This window comes from Lynx canadensis, chromosome A2 (genome assembly GCF_007474595.2).
Source record: "Lynx canadensis isolate LIC74 chromosome A2, mLynCan4.pri.v2, whole genome shotgun sequence".
Classification (NCBI taxonomy): Eukaryota; Metazoa; Chordata; class Mammalia; order Carnivora; family Felidae; genus Lynx; species Lynx canadensis.
In genome coordinates this window covers 10,521,424-10,537,884 of record NC_044304.2, presented here as the reverse complement: position 1 = coordinate 10,537,884, position 16,461 = coordinate 10,521,424, and the positions used below count along the sequence as shown (strand labels likewise).

Genomic DNA, 16,461 nt, shown 5'->3' with positions numbered 1-16,461 from the left:
CCCTAAAAGTGTGCAAATGTGTCATGAAGCTGTGGTACGTAGTGCTCCGGGTTCGTATCAAGGTGCTTTTTTCTCCTCCTTGTTGAAAAGGAAAACCGGAATGTTGTGTAGATGGCAGGACTGTATCTCCAACACAAGCCAACAGCTTGGAGATCCAAGGGAACTAATCCACACAGATTGCTCAGTCCTAGACTTGGGCGAAACATTGACATAAGCGTTGGGAGTCGCTGCTGGGAGGTCTCAACTCTGAGAGCAGCGGAGTTCATGAGGAAGGAATACTCAACACTGGGGTCACGCAGTTATAATCTGGTCTATTGGGAACACAGAACCTCCAGAACAGTTTCCTTTGTGTCCAGACCAGTGTCCCCCAGGGAAATCATGTGCTGCTCCAAAGAGGAGGAGGAGGGGAACGTGCCTCATGAACAGACAGAGGAAACTATAAATCCCTCCTGTGCACACCCACTGCCTGTGCCACCGTGGGCTGACGGGACCAGGTTGTTGCTGTGGAGTCGAAAGCTTGACTGGGAGACTCATGCTAGCCTCCGTTCTGCCGTCTTGTGTGGGGACAGAGTTTAGCCACCACCAATAACCATCCAGGAGGAATCCAGACGGCCCCATGGACACCTCTCCCTCAGAGCTCCCAGCCAGGTGAGTCTGAGAGCTTGGCAAGACCCGGAGGAAAGGGTCAGAGAGAATCAAAACCAGGCGCATCTACCTGAGGTCACCTGGCAGCCACCAGCCTAGCCCAGAACGTGGAGATCTCTATGGCCATGTACTTGCCTGATCATGCCCTTCTGAAAAACTACAGTGAACAAGGTCAGAGAGGGCCCCGTTCCTTTGGTACTTGCCTTATAATGGTGGAATCACAGTACTATGAATAAAGTTTGTGTGGTGTAAGAGCCTCGGGCAGAAATCTTTCGGAGATGGTGACTTAGAGCCAGAATGGTTGTCATGGTATGTGCAGAATTTTGTAGCGCAAGGTCTGAGCAGAACTTTGCACGTTGTGCAAACCAGAAACAGGACCAGAGTGTGCCCAACACTCGGCCAAAAGATCACAGCACAAAGCCCAGGAAAAACAGAGAAAAGATGCCATGTCTAAAGAGTGAAAGGGACTTGTCCCACCTTCTCTAAGATCACAGGACATCCAGTTGGTCAAAGAAATAGCAAAGTCTCAAGGTGCTTTTTCAAAGAAAAAGCAAGTCTCTTACCTTCCATTATAACCTGCCCAAGTTTTGCTGTGCTTTGCATAGTTCCTGTGCCGAAAGGTTGATTTATTCCCTTAGCACACTTTTCTCTTGGAGCATTCACTCTGTAAGACGATCCACACCCTGAAGTTCCCATTAATGTCGTCTTCTGACTGAATTTAATTTTGCTCCTTATTATTTTTGCTGGGCATCAGGGAGGTAACAAGGGTTGGAATGTTGTCAGAACCAGGGATGCTCTTTCTTCCTCATGGTCCCTCAGATTTCAGCGATCACCTGAGCCATTAGATCTTTTCTGCCACTTCTATTTTATTTCACTTTCTTGTTTCTCTGTCTCTCTGATTTTGTTTGTGTTTCTTTAAATACAGGAAAGAAAATGAGCATGCCAGTCTGACTTGTCAATTTTATTTGTTCATGGGAAACTTACATCATTTGCAGAAATGATAATGGATCTGCACATCTTAAGTTAAACCCACCCTGAACTTAATTCTTGGGGTTGGGATGAGAAGTCATGGTAAAAACACAGCCCAGGGAGCACTCATTTGGGGTGTGTGTGGGTGTGTGTGTGCCTTGTGAAATACATCCGTCATCAGAGCGGGGGACATGGTTAAATATATTCCTAGGTGATTCTTATAATACAGAAGCCAGAACTCAATCAACACACTGTATTCTAGAGGGCTCTATGTCAATTTACAGCAGACTTTGCAGGTAGATGCTAAAATACAAGCAGTACATAGTGGGTGAGTGACTCCTTTCTCTTGAAGGGGAACCAGCAACGAGGCCACCTATTTCTTTGAAATTGCCTGACACGATCTCTGATCATTTTCCTGCTCATTCCCCTTCCCATACATGCTTCCTGTTTTGGACTCAAATAGCTCCAAGTAGTATCATCCTCGGGGCCTTAGCTGAGGCCATTCCCTCTACCATCACACACTTCCCTACACAGGCTCTGGGCTCCTGCCTTCCTTCCCTGCAGGTCTCTGATCAAATGTCACCTTGTTTACTGGTCTTGACCAAACACTGATTACAAAATAGCACTCATATCCACGCTCTCCTTTATATCTGCTTTTGTCTCTTCATAGCTCTTGACACCCTCTGATGTCTTATTAATATTTTTATTTGTTTCTAATCACTCTCCATCATTAGATTATAGTGGCTTTTGGCTTTCAGTATCCCGTGCTCATGGCCTAGACAATGCCTGGAACATGTTTGACGCTCAGTACATATTCCTCCAATGCAGGAAAGATATTCTTAGTAAAACAGTAAAATGCATGACCTCTGCTGGGGAATGTGGAGAATGAGACCAAAACACCTAATCTGAGATGAAACAGGAGGGAATCTCTTCAAAAGGACAATCCTTTGGGGACAAAAAAGGATAAGGTACCGAAATGAACTTCTTGACTACACAATATAAATGGTAGCATTTCAACTATGTGAGTAAACTGTTCATATGAAAATTAATGATGTCCTTTGCCTCTTTCTGACAGTCAGTGCAACCTCATGGAACCAGGAAATATCACACGGATATCAAAATTTCTGCTTCTGGGATTTGCAGAGAGACCAGAACTGCAGCTCCTCATTTTTGGGCTTTTCCTCTCCATGTACCTGATCACTGTGTTTGGGAACCTGCTCATCCTCCTGGCCGTCAGCTCTGACTCCCGCCTCCACACGCCCATGTACTTCTTCCTGGCCAACCTGTCCTTTGTGGACATCTGCTTCACCTCCACCACCGTCCCGAAGATGCTCTGGAACATGCAGACCCAGACCAAAGTCATAACCTATGAGGACTGCATCACACAAATGAACTTTTTCGTAACCTTTGCAGGGATGGACGACTTTCTCCTGAGTGTGATGGCCTATGACAGGTTTGTGGCCATCTGCCACCCCCTGCAATACACGGTCATCATGAGCCCCCGGCTCTGTGCACTGCTGGTTCTGGTGTCCTGGATCACGAGTGTCCTGCATTCCTTGTTACAAACTTCAATGGTTTTGCAGCTGTCCTTCTGTACAGAGGTAGAGACCCCCCACTTTTTCTGTGAACTCAATCAGATGATCCAACTTGCCTCTTCTGACACCTTTCTTGATAACTTGGTGATGTATTTTGCAGCTATGCTGCTGGCTGGAGGTCCCCTCGTTGGGATCCTTTACTCTTACTCCAGGATAGTTTCCTCCATACGTGGGATCTCATCAGCTCAGGGCAAGTATAAAGCATTTTCTACCTGTGCATCTCACCTCTCGGTTGTCTCCTTATTTTATTGTGCAAGCCTAGGTGTGTACCTTAGCTCTGCTGCTACCCACAGCTCACGGTCAAGTGCCACAGCCTCGGTGATGTACACGGTGGTCACGCCCATGCTGAACCCCTTCATCTACAGCCTGAGGAACAGAGACATAAAGAGGGCTCTGAAAAGAATCGTTGGGATCCAGTGATATAAGAACTAATCATCCAAAGGCTGGAGACATGCCCGTGATTGAAGGGCTAAAATCCTAAGAGCCAGGAACTGCCAATCTTTGATCAGGCTGTGGAAGTAGAATCTACCCCTTCTATTTCTTTCTTGGCATTTCCATTTGTTTGATCAACTTCTCTCTACATTTAAGGAACTCACTTCATTAAGCTTCTGCTGTGACTGAAATATAGATGGTTTCTCCTTTGTCTATTTTCAGATATCCCCAAAGTTTACCCCAACCTTGGGTCACAAATGCCTGAAATTTCTGTATCTCACATGGGACTAGTTGGATTTCTTAAAATTAATTTCACCTCAAATGACTTATACCATGCCGGGTAAACTTCCCCTAGATTTCCTGAGATCATTATCATGAATTATACGCTTCGTACGGAATAAAGCTACACTTGATCAGTAAGCCTTTTCCATCATTTTACTGTCAAGCAGAATGCAAAAGCACAGTTTCCACCTTGTGTCTCAGTCTTTTCCTTCACTCCCTTTAGGACTCCACCTGATGATGTGGACTCTAACATTGTTCCGTTTAAGCCTCAAGTTATTGACACACCACTCTGGCTAGGAATGCCCAAGTACTCACCCGCGCCCATGTGCTTTCCACACTCACACAGACCTTTCCCTGACCACAGCCTATGCCTTGGCTGCACCAGCCCTTGGGTTCTTATTGTGACTGCAGGACACACGTCAGCAACATCTATCAGAGGGCTCTATATGCCCAGGTTTATTACTCATGTATCCTGGAGGGCACATGGGATGCTCAAAAGCCATTCTGGGAGGTCTCAGAAGGGGAGAGAGGGTCAAGAGGGAGAGAGAGAGAGAGAGAGAGAGAGAGCTGCAGAGGGATCTGGCTTTCTCAGGGACCATGGCCAGGGTGGGTAGCTGGTGTTGGGTTCACACGGTCTTGGAGAATTGTATTGAGTAGAATGTATGTGCTGAAGGGGAAAAGCTGATTCACTCATTTGGCAGCATCTAGTTTATAAAGGGCTTTCTGAAGAGGTACTTCGTGACTGGGGGTAGCTGAGGGCTTATCTGGTGATTGTGGAACACATCTGACGATATGTGTTGTGTTCGAAACGGACCCGGGGAAAATACGTCATTTCAGTCCCTTGCACTAAACATGCCCTTATGCTTTGTAAGCGTTCTCTTGGTTTTATTCTGTTACTCAGCTCTGGGTCCAGAATTCCTACCATAGTCACTGGGAAAACCTGATTAGCTAATCTGGATCTCCCAGTGGAGTGTACTTAGAAAGGCAAGTTCGAATAAATAGATCGACCTGATATGTTCTTCGTATTGGCCTGACCATGAATATGAGGAAGCAAACTTTCAAAACACTCAGTTTGTGACACACAAAATATTTCTCTCGTTTTTAAAAAATCACAGTTTGTGCTATGCACCTATTTATTAAAGCATGGAAGATGGTGTTCACCACTGAGGGAGTTTGTTCATCGAGGCGCAGGATTGCTTAGTGTCTTCTACGTTTTATCACTGAATTATCTTCCTGTTTCTGCTTGAAAACTTCTAATGCGATCCGCTCATATGATTCTTTCTGTTGTTACACGAAATAGCTTCCTTTTCCTGATATATGTCACAAATCCCATGGGATGGCGAATGCACAGTATCAGCACCATCTATCTAATACGTCCTTTCTGCTCTGAAATCTCTTCCATCTGCTTGACCAGAGGATGCTTCACCCAAGAACTGCAAGTCCTGCCAGTCATGTGGTTCAGGGTCCCCAGTTCTTCCCCAAAAATGGGCATGTCCTTCAGAGTCGCCCAAGCTGACGAGCAGCCCTGTTTAATCTGCTGCATAAATCCTTCTTTGCTCTAAAAAAAAAATAATAACATGTGAAAGGGACTGGAGATTAGGATGTGGGCATATCTGATGGTGCCTTATTCTCCTTAGTGTAAAGGCTTGTTCATCAGGGTATTATTTTGGTCACTTATAGAAGCAATAAACACAGATTTCACACAGCCTGAAGAATGAGCGAATACACGATCCTTTCACAATTACAGGCATGCAAGGACAGTACTTGGTGCAGAAGGCTTCACGCTTCCTACTCTTATCTCTAACACAGGATCATCTTCTTGCTAATCAAACAGTGGTTCGCAGACTCAGACCTGCACTTCAGCCTCACCTAGGAGCTTGGAGAAATGCAGAATCTCTAAGATTTTGCACTTGTAGTGGGATCCGTGTGGATTCACAGGCACAGTGAAGTTGGAGACATGCTGGTCTAGCTGGGTTTCTCACTGTTTATGGTGGACATTGGCGGCAGGATAACAGGAATTTGGGGGTGCTTTCCTGGGGACTGTAGGTGTTTGGCAGGTTCCCTTCAGACTTTGACAGACGTCCCAGGGGAAAATTCATTTCTGGCTGAGAACCACAGCCACAGAGTTTGAACCAGAAGCATCCTGACAGAGTCAAACTCAAGGGACACCACATACTTAGATATTAAATTTGGACAGATGACAAGACACGACCAAGCACCATTTATACATCATAAAATGTAGTTCATAATCTCAGGGATAAGATTTTATAAAGATTAAATCCAAACTCCCTGTGAGATGTTAAGCTCACATTGTAGTACATAACTAGATCTCAATACATCTGTTATATTTAAGGACGATTTTATAACAAGGGACCAAATGACAGCTTTTAACGTCTTATAAAACAAGTGACAGAAAAAGTGTCTTGAAGCCAATCTCTGTGGCACCCAAGTTTTATTATCAGAAGTCATTTCTCTGCTGTATTATTTTTTCTTTTTTTTTAATATATGAAATTTATTGTCAAAATGGTTTCCATACAACACCCAGTGCTCATCCCAACAAGTGCCCTCCTCCCTGCCCATCACCCACTGTCCCCTCTCCCCCACCCCCCACCTACCCTCGGTTTGTTCTCAGTCCTCAATAGTCTCTTATGTTTGCCTCCCTCCCTCTAACTCTCTTTTCCCCTTCCCCTCCCCATGCTCTTCTCTTAAGTTTCTCAAGATCCACCTATGAGTGCAAACATATGGTATCTGTCTCTGCCTGACTTCTTTCACTTAGCATAACACTCTCGATTTCCAGCCACGTTGCTGCAAATGGCAGGATTTCATTCCTTCTCATTGCCTAGTAGGATTCCATTGTGTATATAAACCACAACTTCTGTATCCATTTGTCAGTTGATGGACATTTAGGCTCTTTAGATAATTTGGCTGTTGCTGAAAGTGCTGCTCTAAACATTGGGATGCACGTGCCCCTGTGCATCAGCACTCCTGTGTCCTTGGGTAGATTCCTAGCGGCGCTGTTGAGAACAACAGTAGACACTGGGTCGCCTCATGGGCTCAGTGGGTTCATCTTCCGTGTCTTGATTGCGGCTTAGGACATACCCCATGGTCTGGAGATGAGCCCCCAGATTACTTCTGCACTGAGCATAGAGACTGCTTGGGATTCTCTCTCTCCCTCTTTCTCTGACTCTCTCTCTTAAAATAAATAAATAAACATTAAAAAAGCTTCTCTCTGTCCCTCTCTCCCTCCCTTCCTCTCCCCCACTCATGCTCTCTCTCTCCCTCTCTCTCAAAAACAAACAAAGAGACAGACAGACAGACAGCACTAGGATAGCTACAGCTGGGTCCCTAGGACAGGCAATACTTGGAAGACAAAGAGGACTAATCCCGGAGGGTTCCTTGGTCTTAGACTTGGAGGAAAGTGTGTCTCGGCCGAGATAAGGTGCCAGACGATTTACACATCAGGAAGGGGACAAGTTCAGGGAAAAGGGGACGAAAAAAAGAACTGCATTCACTTGGTCTCTGACCTAGTGTTTTGGGAACCGAGAGTCATTAGGAAAAAATACTTGTGTCCAGAGCAGTTTTCCACTTGGGAATATGAGATCAGAGGCTGGGGTACCAAGAGGGAAATGAGCTTAATGAGCGGATACAGGGAGCTGTAAATACTCTCTGGTGGCCTGTCAGCCTGTGTGAACTTGGATGGGAAGGGACAAGGTCTCCCTGTGTTCTTCCAGGCCCTAATTACGGCTGGGGCCCATGCTTTACTCCTTCCTGCTGTCTCAGCTGAGAACAGAGCTTTAGTCCCTACCATCTGCAGTCCAGGGAGCCATTCAGACTTGTCACAAGGAGACCTTGTCAGACACCCCAGCCAGGTGAGCCCAACAACCCGGTGCGCCATGGATGACAGGGTCAGAAGAATGGAAGCCAAGTTCATTAACCTGTCTTCGCCTGAGAGCCAATTCAACTTAGTGCAGGAGGGGTGATCGCTGTGTTCATTTGTTTGTTTGATTAAGTGATGTATTTATTCAGTGGCTGTGTCAATTTCACAGAGTGGATGCTCACACTTTCGTTGATCTTCCATATTCTATTCCTTTAACTTACTATTAAGGCAATGACAGTTTATTTTACCTCCCAGTGTCTCAGGAACCTCACAAGTTTCTTAGATAATTGCTCTGCCTCCTCCGTTTCATTCACTGCCCGCCCCCCCCCCGACTCTCTGCCTCGCTGTGTGTTGAACAGACATTTTTAAGTTTGTGTAAATCACAGCAGAAACTTGCCATTCCAATATGGAGCCTCAAATTCATTTGTCCATGGGAGGCTTAAGAACTGGCATTTCTGGAAACCATTTCTATACTTTGCAGGGAAAAGATGGCTGATCTGGCCTCCTTGGGTTGTGTCTATTCCCAGCATAACCGGGATGGTGAGGTCTGTAAAGACAGGGAATACACAACCCAGGAGGACATGGTGTCTTGTGACTGGTGATGGGTGAGCAGTCCTCAAAAAAGTTAGAGAGGGAGGGAGCCAAACCAGAAGAGACTCTTAAAAACAGAACAAATTGTGGGTTGATGGGGGGAGGGAGGAGGGGGAGGCTGAGTGATGGGTATTGAGCACTGTGGGGATGAGCACTGGGTGTTGTATGGAAACCAATTTGACAATGAATTTCATATTTTAAAAAAAGGAGGGTCAGGACTCTGAAATCCCAAGATGACGCAATACAGGGGCCAGAACTCAGTCAAGAGAAGACACCAAGAAGGGGATCTGTGTCAACTCATGGGATGCCTTGAGACCATGATGTATACAGAGGGAGAAGTAGCATGGGCAAGGACGGCCCTGTGCCTTGAGATGGCAGTTGTAGCAGAGAGGCCACTTCACTCCTCACATGTGTGACAGCATCTGTCATCAATCTCCATCAGGCTCATTGCCCTTGCAGCACTGGCTTTGCTTTTTGCCTTGAACTTTTGAAACAATACTTTCCTTGGGGCCTTTGTACTGGCCATTCCCTCTGCCAGGTAAAGGCTTCCCACATAATCCTTTCTGTCTTATATGAGTTCTGTTTTCCAATGTCACATCGTTTGCAGAATTTGCCTAAATACCCACTAAAATAGAATGCCCTATTGGCTCCCTCCTTTATTCCTGCTTTTCTTTTCTTCACAGCAGCCCTCACCATCTGAAAAGTTATAGAATTCTCTTGTTTGCTTATATACTTTTTCTCCATGTTTCTAGGGATTTTCGTTCTTCACCACACCCTATACTCATTGCCTGAAACATGGTCAGCACTCAATTTATATTCTGAATACTTGAAGAATTTCTCAGTGAAATTATAAAATATGTTGTTACTTACAGAAGAAGCTTTTTGACAAAAAAAAACCCTACATCAATGTGGCAGAAGGAATCCCTTAATGGGGGCCATATCTATGCACAACATATTTAAATGCGTATCTGGGGGCGCCTGGGTGGTTCAGGCTTAGAAGCGTCCAACTCTTGATTTCGGCTCAGGCTCCACCGTAAGCTAACATTTTGGAGATCCAAGGGATCTAATCCAGACTGATTGCTTAGTCCTAGATTTTGGGGAAATGTTAAAATCAGGGTTGGGATTAGGTGCTGGGATATTTGAACTCTGGGAGCGACAGAACTCACAAGGTAGGAGTAATGAACACAGGGGTCACACAGTTATAACCTGGTCTATTGGGAACACAGAATCTCCAGGAAATCTTTCTTTGTGTCCAGACCAGTGTCCCCCAGGGAAATCATGTGCTGCAGGTTAGACAAGCAAGAGGGAAACATGTCTCATGAACAGACAAAGGAAACTATAAATGTCTTCTCTGTGCAGTCCCTCCCCCTGTGCCACCCGGGGCGATGGGACCTGATTGTTGTTTCTAGAGTCCGAAGCTTGGCTGGATGACTCATGCTAGCCTCCTTCCCACCATCTTCTGCAGGGAGAGGGTTTAGTTGCCACCGATAACCATCCAGGAGGAATTCAGACAGCCACATGGACACGTCACCCTCAGAGCTCTCAGCCACGTGATTCCGGGTGCCCAGCAGGTCCAGCAGGAAAGGGTCAGAGAGAATCAATGCCAGGTGCATTTACTTGAGGTCACCGCACAGCCACCAGCCTAGCCCAGAACCTGGAAATCTCTATGGTCATGTGCTTGGCTGACCATGCCTTCCTGAAAAACCACAGTGGACAAGGTCAGAGAAGGCCCTGTTCCTTTGGTACTTGCCTTATATGGCAGAGTCATAGTAGAATGAATTAAGTGTGTGGTGTAAGAGCCTCAGGCAGAAATCTTATGAAGACGGTGATTCAGAGCCTAGACTGACTGTCACGGTGCGTGCAGAATTCTGTAGAGCAAGGTCTGAACAAACCTTTGGGTGTTGTGCAAACCGGAAACAGGACCAGAGTGTGCCCACTACCCTTGTCAAGAAAGAGGTCACAACGCAAAGGCCAGGAAAAACAGAAAAGATGCCACATCTGAAAAGTGAAAGGGACTTGTCCACCTTCTCTGACATCACAGGACATCCAATGGGTCAAAGAAATATGAACCAGGCACAGAAAAAAAAAACAAGTCTCCTACTGCTTCATTATAACCTGCCCAACTTTTGCTGTGCTTTGCATATTTCCTGTGCCGAAGGGTTGATTTATTCCCTTAGCACACTTTTCTCTTAGAGCATTCAGTCTGTAAGGCGATCCGCATCCTGAACAACCCACTAATTTCATCTTCTGACCACATTTAATTTTGCTCCTTATTATTTTTGCTGGGCATCAAGGAGGTAACAAGACTTGGAATGTTGTCAGACCTCAGGATGCTCTTTCTTCTTCACGGCCCCTCAGGTTTCAGTGACCATATGAACCATGAAATCTTTTGTGCCACTTCAATTTCATTTCACTCTCTTGCCTCTCTCTCTCTCTCTCTCTCTCTCTCTGTGTGTGTGTGTGTGTGTGTGTGTGTGTTTCTCTGATTTTGAGCAGATGGTTTGTTTTTCCTTAAATGAAGGACAGAAAATAAGCATGCCAGTCTGACCTGTCAATTGTATTTGTCCATAAGAAACTCAATCATTGGAATTCAGGTACCATTTTTACATCATTTGTGAGGAATGATAATGGATCTGGCCACATTGGTTTATAGCCACTCTGAGCTTAATTACTGGGGCTGGAGGTGAGAACTCATTGAAGAACACAGCTCAAGGAGTGATGATTTGGTGTGTGTGTGTGTGTGTGTGTCTTGTCTTGTGGAGGGGGATCCGCTTCCAGAGCAGGGGTGCCTTAGCTAATAGATTCTAAGTTGACTCTAATAATACAGACCCCAGCACTCAATCAGCACAAGGTATTCAGGAGGGCTCCTTGTCAATTTACAGGAGGCTTTGCAGGTAGATTCTGAAATATAAGCAGTATGTAGTGTGGGTGAGTGACTCCTTTTCCTCTAAGGGGAACCAGCAATGAGGCCACCCATTTCTTTGCAATTGCCTGACACCATCTCTGATTTCTCTCCTGTTTACTCCTCTTCACACAATCCTTCCTATTTTGGACCCCAATAGCTCCAAGTAGTGTGATCCTCAGGGTCTTAGCAGAGGCCATTCCCTCAGCCAGCACACACTTCCCCAGAAATGCTTGCAGATCCTGCCCTCCTTTCACTGAAGTCTCTGTTCAAATGTCACCTGTCACGGGTCTTGACCAAATACCAATTACACAACGACACTCGTATCCATGCTCTCCTTTATATCTACTTTTGTTCTCTTCATAGCACTTTGACACCCTCTAATGTCTTATTAGTATTTTTATTTCTTTCTAGTCATTCTCCATCATTGGATGATACTTGCGTTTGGTTTTTCAGTATCCCATGCTCATTGCCTACACAATGCCTGGAATATGTTTGACAATCAGCACATATTCCTCCAATGCAGGAAAGATATTCTTAGTAAAGCAGTAAAATGCATGACCTCTGCTGGGGAGTGTGGAGCATGAGACCAAAACACCTAATCTGAGGTGAAACAGGAGGGAATCTCTTCAAAAGGACAATCTTTGGGGACAAAAAGGACAAGATACCGAAATGAACTTCTTGACTACACAATATAAATGGTAGCATTTCAACTATGTGAGTAAACTGTTGATGTGAAAATTAATGATGTCCTTTGCCTCTTTCTGACAGTCAGTGCAACCTCATGGAACCAGGAAACATTACACGGATATCAAAATTTCTTCTCCTGGGATTTTCAGAGAGACCAGAACTGCAGCCCCTCATATTTGGACTTTTCCTCTCCATGTACCTGATCACTGTGTTTGGTAACCTGCTCATCATCCTGGTCGTCAGCTCTGACTCACGCCTCCACACGCCCATGTACTTCTTCCTGGCCAACCTGTCCTTTGTAGACATCTGCTTCACCTCCACCACCGTCCCGAAGATGCTGGTGAACATCCAGACCCAGAGCAACGTCATAACCTATGAGGACTGCATCGCACAGATGAACTTCTTCATAATCTTTTCAGGGTTGGACATCTATCTCCTGGCTGTGATGGCCTATGACAGGTTTGTGGCCATCTGTCACCCCCTCCACTATATGGTCATCATGAACCCCCGGCTCTGTGGGCTGCTGGTCCTGGTGTCCTGGATCACGAGTGTCCTGCATTCCTTGTTACAAACTTCAATGGTGTTGGGGCTGTCCTTCTGTACAGAGGTAGAGATCCCCCACTTTTTCTGTGAACTCAATCAGATGATCCAACTTGCCTGTTCTGACACCTTTCTTAATAATGTGGTGATGTATCTTGCAGCTATGCTGCTGGCTGGAGGTCCCCTTGCTGGGATCCTTTACTCTTATTCTAAGATAGTTTCCACCATAATTGGAATCTCATCAGCTCAGGGCAAGTATAAAGCGTTTTCCACCTGTGTATCTCATCTTTTAGTTGTATCTTTATTTTTTTGTACGAGCCTAGGTGTGTACCTCAGCTCTGCTGCTACCCAGAGCTCCCACTCGAGTGCCACAGCCTCGGTGATGTACACGGTGGTCACGCCCATGCTGAACCCCTTCATCTACAGCCTGAGGAACAGAGACCTAAAGGTGGTTCTTAAAAGAATCATTGGGATTTCATTGATGTGAGGGCCAATCATATTAGGGCTGAAGACGTGCCCATGATTGCAAGGCTCAAAGCTTCAAAGTCAAGAATTAGTTATTCTTTGATTAGACTGTGGAAGTGGAATCTGTTCCTTCTACTTATTTGCTGGAATTTCCATCTTTTTTTATGTCAACTTCTCTATACATTTAAGTAAATCACTTTATTAAGCTTCTGCTGTTTCTGATATACAGACAGTTTCCCCTTTGTCTATTTTCATATGTCACCAATGTTTTCCTCAACCTTGGATCACGAATGTCTGGAAATTTCTATATTTCACATGGGAGTAGTTGGATTTCTTAAAATTAATTTCATTTCAAATGACTTATACCATGCCAGGTAAATTTCCCCTAGATTTCCTGAGATCATTACCATGAATTACTCTTCATATGGAATAAAGCTACACTTGATCAGTAAGCCATTTCCATAATTTTATTGTCAAGGAGAATACAAAACCACAGTTTCCACCTTGAGTCTATCGGTCTTTTTCCTTCACTTCATTTAATACTCCTCCTGATGATGTGGATTCTAACATTGTTCCATTTAAACCTCAGGCTATTGACACCAATGCTTAGTCAGGAAAGCCCGGGCACTCACCTGCACCCATGTATTTTTGGACATTCCCACAGACCTTTCCCTGACCAGGCCTATGCTGTGACTGCACAGGTCCCTGGGTTCTTATTGTGATCACAAGACACACATCAGCAACACCTATCAGAGAACTCTAAAAATGTAAATGTATTACTCACATAAGCTGGAGGGCACAGGGATGCCCAAGGGCCATTTCTGGATGTCTCAGAAGGGGAGAGAGAGATGGAGAGGGAGACAGAGAGAGTGCTGCTGAAGGACCTGGGTCTATTAAGGCCCATGGCCAGAGTGGCTAGGTGTTTGAGGATTCACTGGAGAATTTTATTGAGTAGAATTTATGTGCTGAAGGGGAAAAGCTGATTCACTTATGTGTCAGTATCTAGGTTATCCAGGACTTTCTGAAGAGATACTTTATGGCTGAGGGTAGCTGAGCCATATGTTTATTTAAATAATAAATAATATGTTTATTTCACATGGTTGTCTTTCAATTCGATGCCCCAGAAATCTAAAGCTTAATTTCAGGCACTTATGCTAAACATGCTATTGTGCTTTATAACCGGTCTCCTGGTTTTATTCTGTTATTTAGTTCGGGGTCCAGAAAGCCTCCCATAGCCACTGGCAAACCTGATTAGCAAATATTCATCTCCCAGTGGAGTGTACTTAGAAAGACAAATTTGAATAAATAGATCAACCTGATGTTCTTAGTATCGGCATGACCATAAGTATGAGGAGGCAAAATTTCGAAACACTCATTTTGCTACACGAAAAACAGTTCTCTCTTTTTTTTTAATGTCCCAGTTCATGCTACGCACCTCTTTATTAAAGCACAGAAGATGGTGTTCACAACTGAGGGGGTTTATTCATTGAGGTGCAGGATTGCTTAGTGCCTTCTATCTTTTATCAGTGAATTATCTTCCCATTTCTGCTAGAAAACTTCTCATGCTAGCTGCTAATATGATTCTTTCCGTTGTTACACAAAATAACTTCCTTTTCTTAATATTTGTCACAAATGCCGAGAGATGGTGAATGAACACTACCAGTATCATCCATTTCGTACCTCTTTCCTGCCCTGAAATCTCTTCCACCTGCATGACCAGAGGATGCTTCACCCGAGAGCTGGATGTCCTGCTGGGGTGTGGCTCAGGGTCCCCAGTTCTTCTGCACAAACGTGCATGTCCTTCAAACTCTCCCTGTTACCCAGAAGGGAGCCCTCACGTGGTCACTTGTTCATCAAGTCATGGGAAATACACTTGAATCACTGAATGGTCATGAGTGCCCTCCTCAATTGTCAAATCATATGACACTAGTAAAAGGTAGAACGTGTTCAAATTAGTTCAGGTCGGTTGCTCAGATGATTGTGTCAGTCAGCTCTTGCTGTATAACATTCTTTCCTTGTCACGTGGGATGTTAAAATGATGTGGGATCGCCGAGGACAATGGTCACAAAAGAATCCTTGAGTTGTTTTACCGTGCAAAAAAAATGTGCTCTCAGCAAGGCGGCAGTACTCATGGCCAGGGAGCGCTGCACTGGGATTGTGGAAAGTGAGTGATTATATACTTTTAAGTTTGTGGAGGGAGGGAAGGGTAGTGATAACATAAACGTCTAAGGAATTTCCGTATGCTGAAAGTGACCTTGGAGGTCTCGATCCTGTTGAGAATAATGGTGCTTTTAGTCTCCAACAAAACATCAGCATCAGAGTAGCCGTGAGTTCCTGGAGAATGTCATTCCCTGCATTTCTTGGGGATTTATCAGTGAGCTACAGTTGTTGGGAATCTGACTTCAAGCAACATGTCTCATGCTTTTTGTTTTCTTCATCAATAATACCTTTACAATCAAACGGCATTGTATCGGGAAACTTTTCTGACCTCTGCTGGGCTCCTCACGGGTCTGTGGTCAGGACTGAATCTCTACCTGGTATTTCTAGGGCCCATCCATGACGTTGTGTCTGTGGCTGTCATGCTCTTCTGTTTCAGCCGGATTCTTGGTCTTATTTCTACATTTCGATTTGTAGGATAGTCTTCTATTTACAAATTACGTACGCTTATGTGTATTCTTTGAGTTGCATCTCACTGCGCCTACATCCATACATAAACTTGCTTTCCTTCCGTTACAAGAGCTATCTCCACACCTGTAATGGAGAGTCAGCTAACTGTGCTCCAAATCCTCCTCTGAGCCCTGCTCCATAGATATGTCCCCAATTAAATCATTGAAGTATAATTATACACAATACACCGCGTATTGAAAGGGTACAATTTGGTACGTTAAAGGAGCTACACAAGAATGTAGAGCACATGGGGCGCCTGTGCGGCTCAGTCTCTTAAGCGTCTGACTCCAGCTCAGGTACGTGGGTTCGAGCCCCCCACCGGGCTCTGTGCTGACAGCTAGAGCCTGGAGCCTACTTCGGATCGTGTGTTTTCCTCTCTGTCAACCCTCCCCCGCTCATGCTCTGTCTCTCTCTCTCTCTCTCCTCAAAAATAATTAAATGTTTAAAAATTTTACAAAAAAGATAATGAAAAGCACAGTGCAAGTTTCCATCTGTGTATAATTTAAGGGTCTACATAAGCTTTAATTGCTTTCTCAGGTAATTGTTAAAAATTCAAGCTCCCCGAGCCTCTCTTTCCTTATTTCTGTAGGCAGTGCGGACGCTAAACGTTAATTCCTATGAATCTTGTAAGGAAAAAAATTAAATGCATTTTTACTCAAAGAAAACATTCAAGTGTAGTGGTTTTGTCGTGTGTGTGTGTGTGTGTATACATTTTTCTTTCAAATAATCACACTCCCCATACATGTACACACACAGATGATTTATGATTTCATCTTTTATGTTGCAAGGACACTTGAAAGACAGTT

The 16,461-nt window shown here is 44.7% G+C and overlaps 2 protein-coding genes across 2 annotated transcripts; both read left to right on the top strand.

Annotated features, from left to right (window-relative positions):
- Positions 1-2,702: 2,702 nt before the first annotated feature.
- On the top strand, positions 2,703-3,629 carry LOC115505228 (olfactory receptor-like protein OLF4). Its single transcript, XM_030302694.1, has one exon. It carries the CDS (start codon positions 2,703-2,705, stop codon positions 3,627-3,629), a length of 927 nt encoding a protein of 308 aa, XP_030158554.1.
- An 8,448-nt stretch (positions 3,630-12,077) lies between these two features.
- On the top strand, positions 12,078-13,010 carry LOC115505211 (olfactory receptor-like protein OLF4). The gene has a single exon (XM_030302657.1). It carries the CDS (start codon positions 12,078-12,080, stop codon positions 13,008-13,010), a length of 933 nt encoding a protein of 310 aa, XP_030158517.1.
- The last annotated feature ends 3,451 nt before the right edge of the window (positions 13,011-16,461 follow it).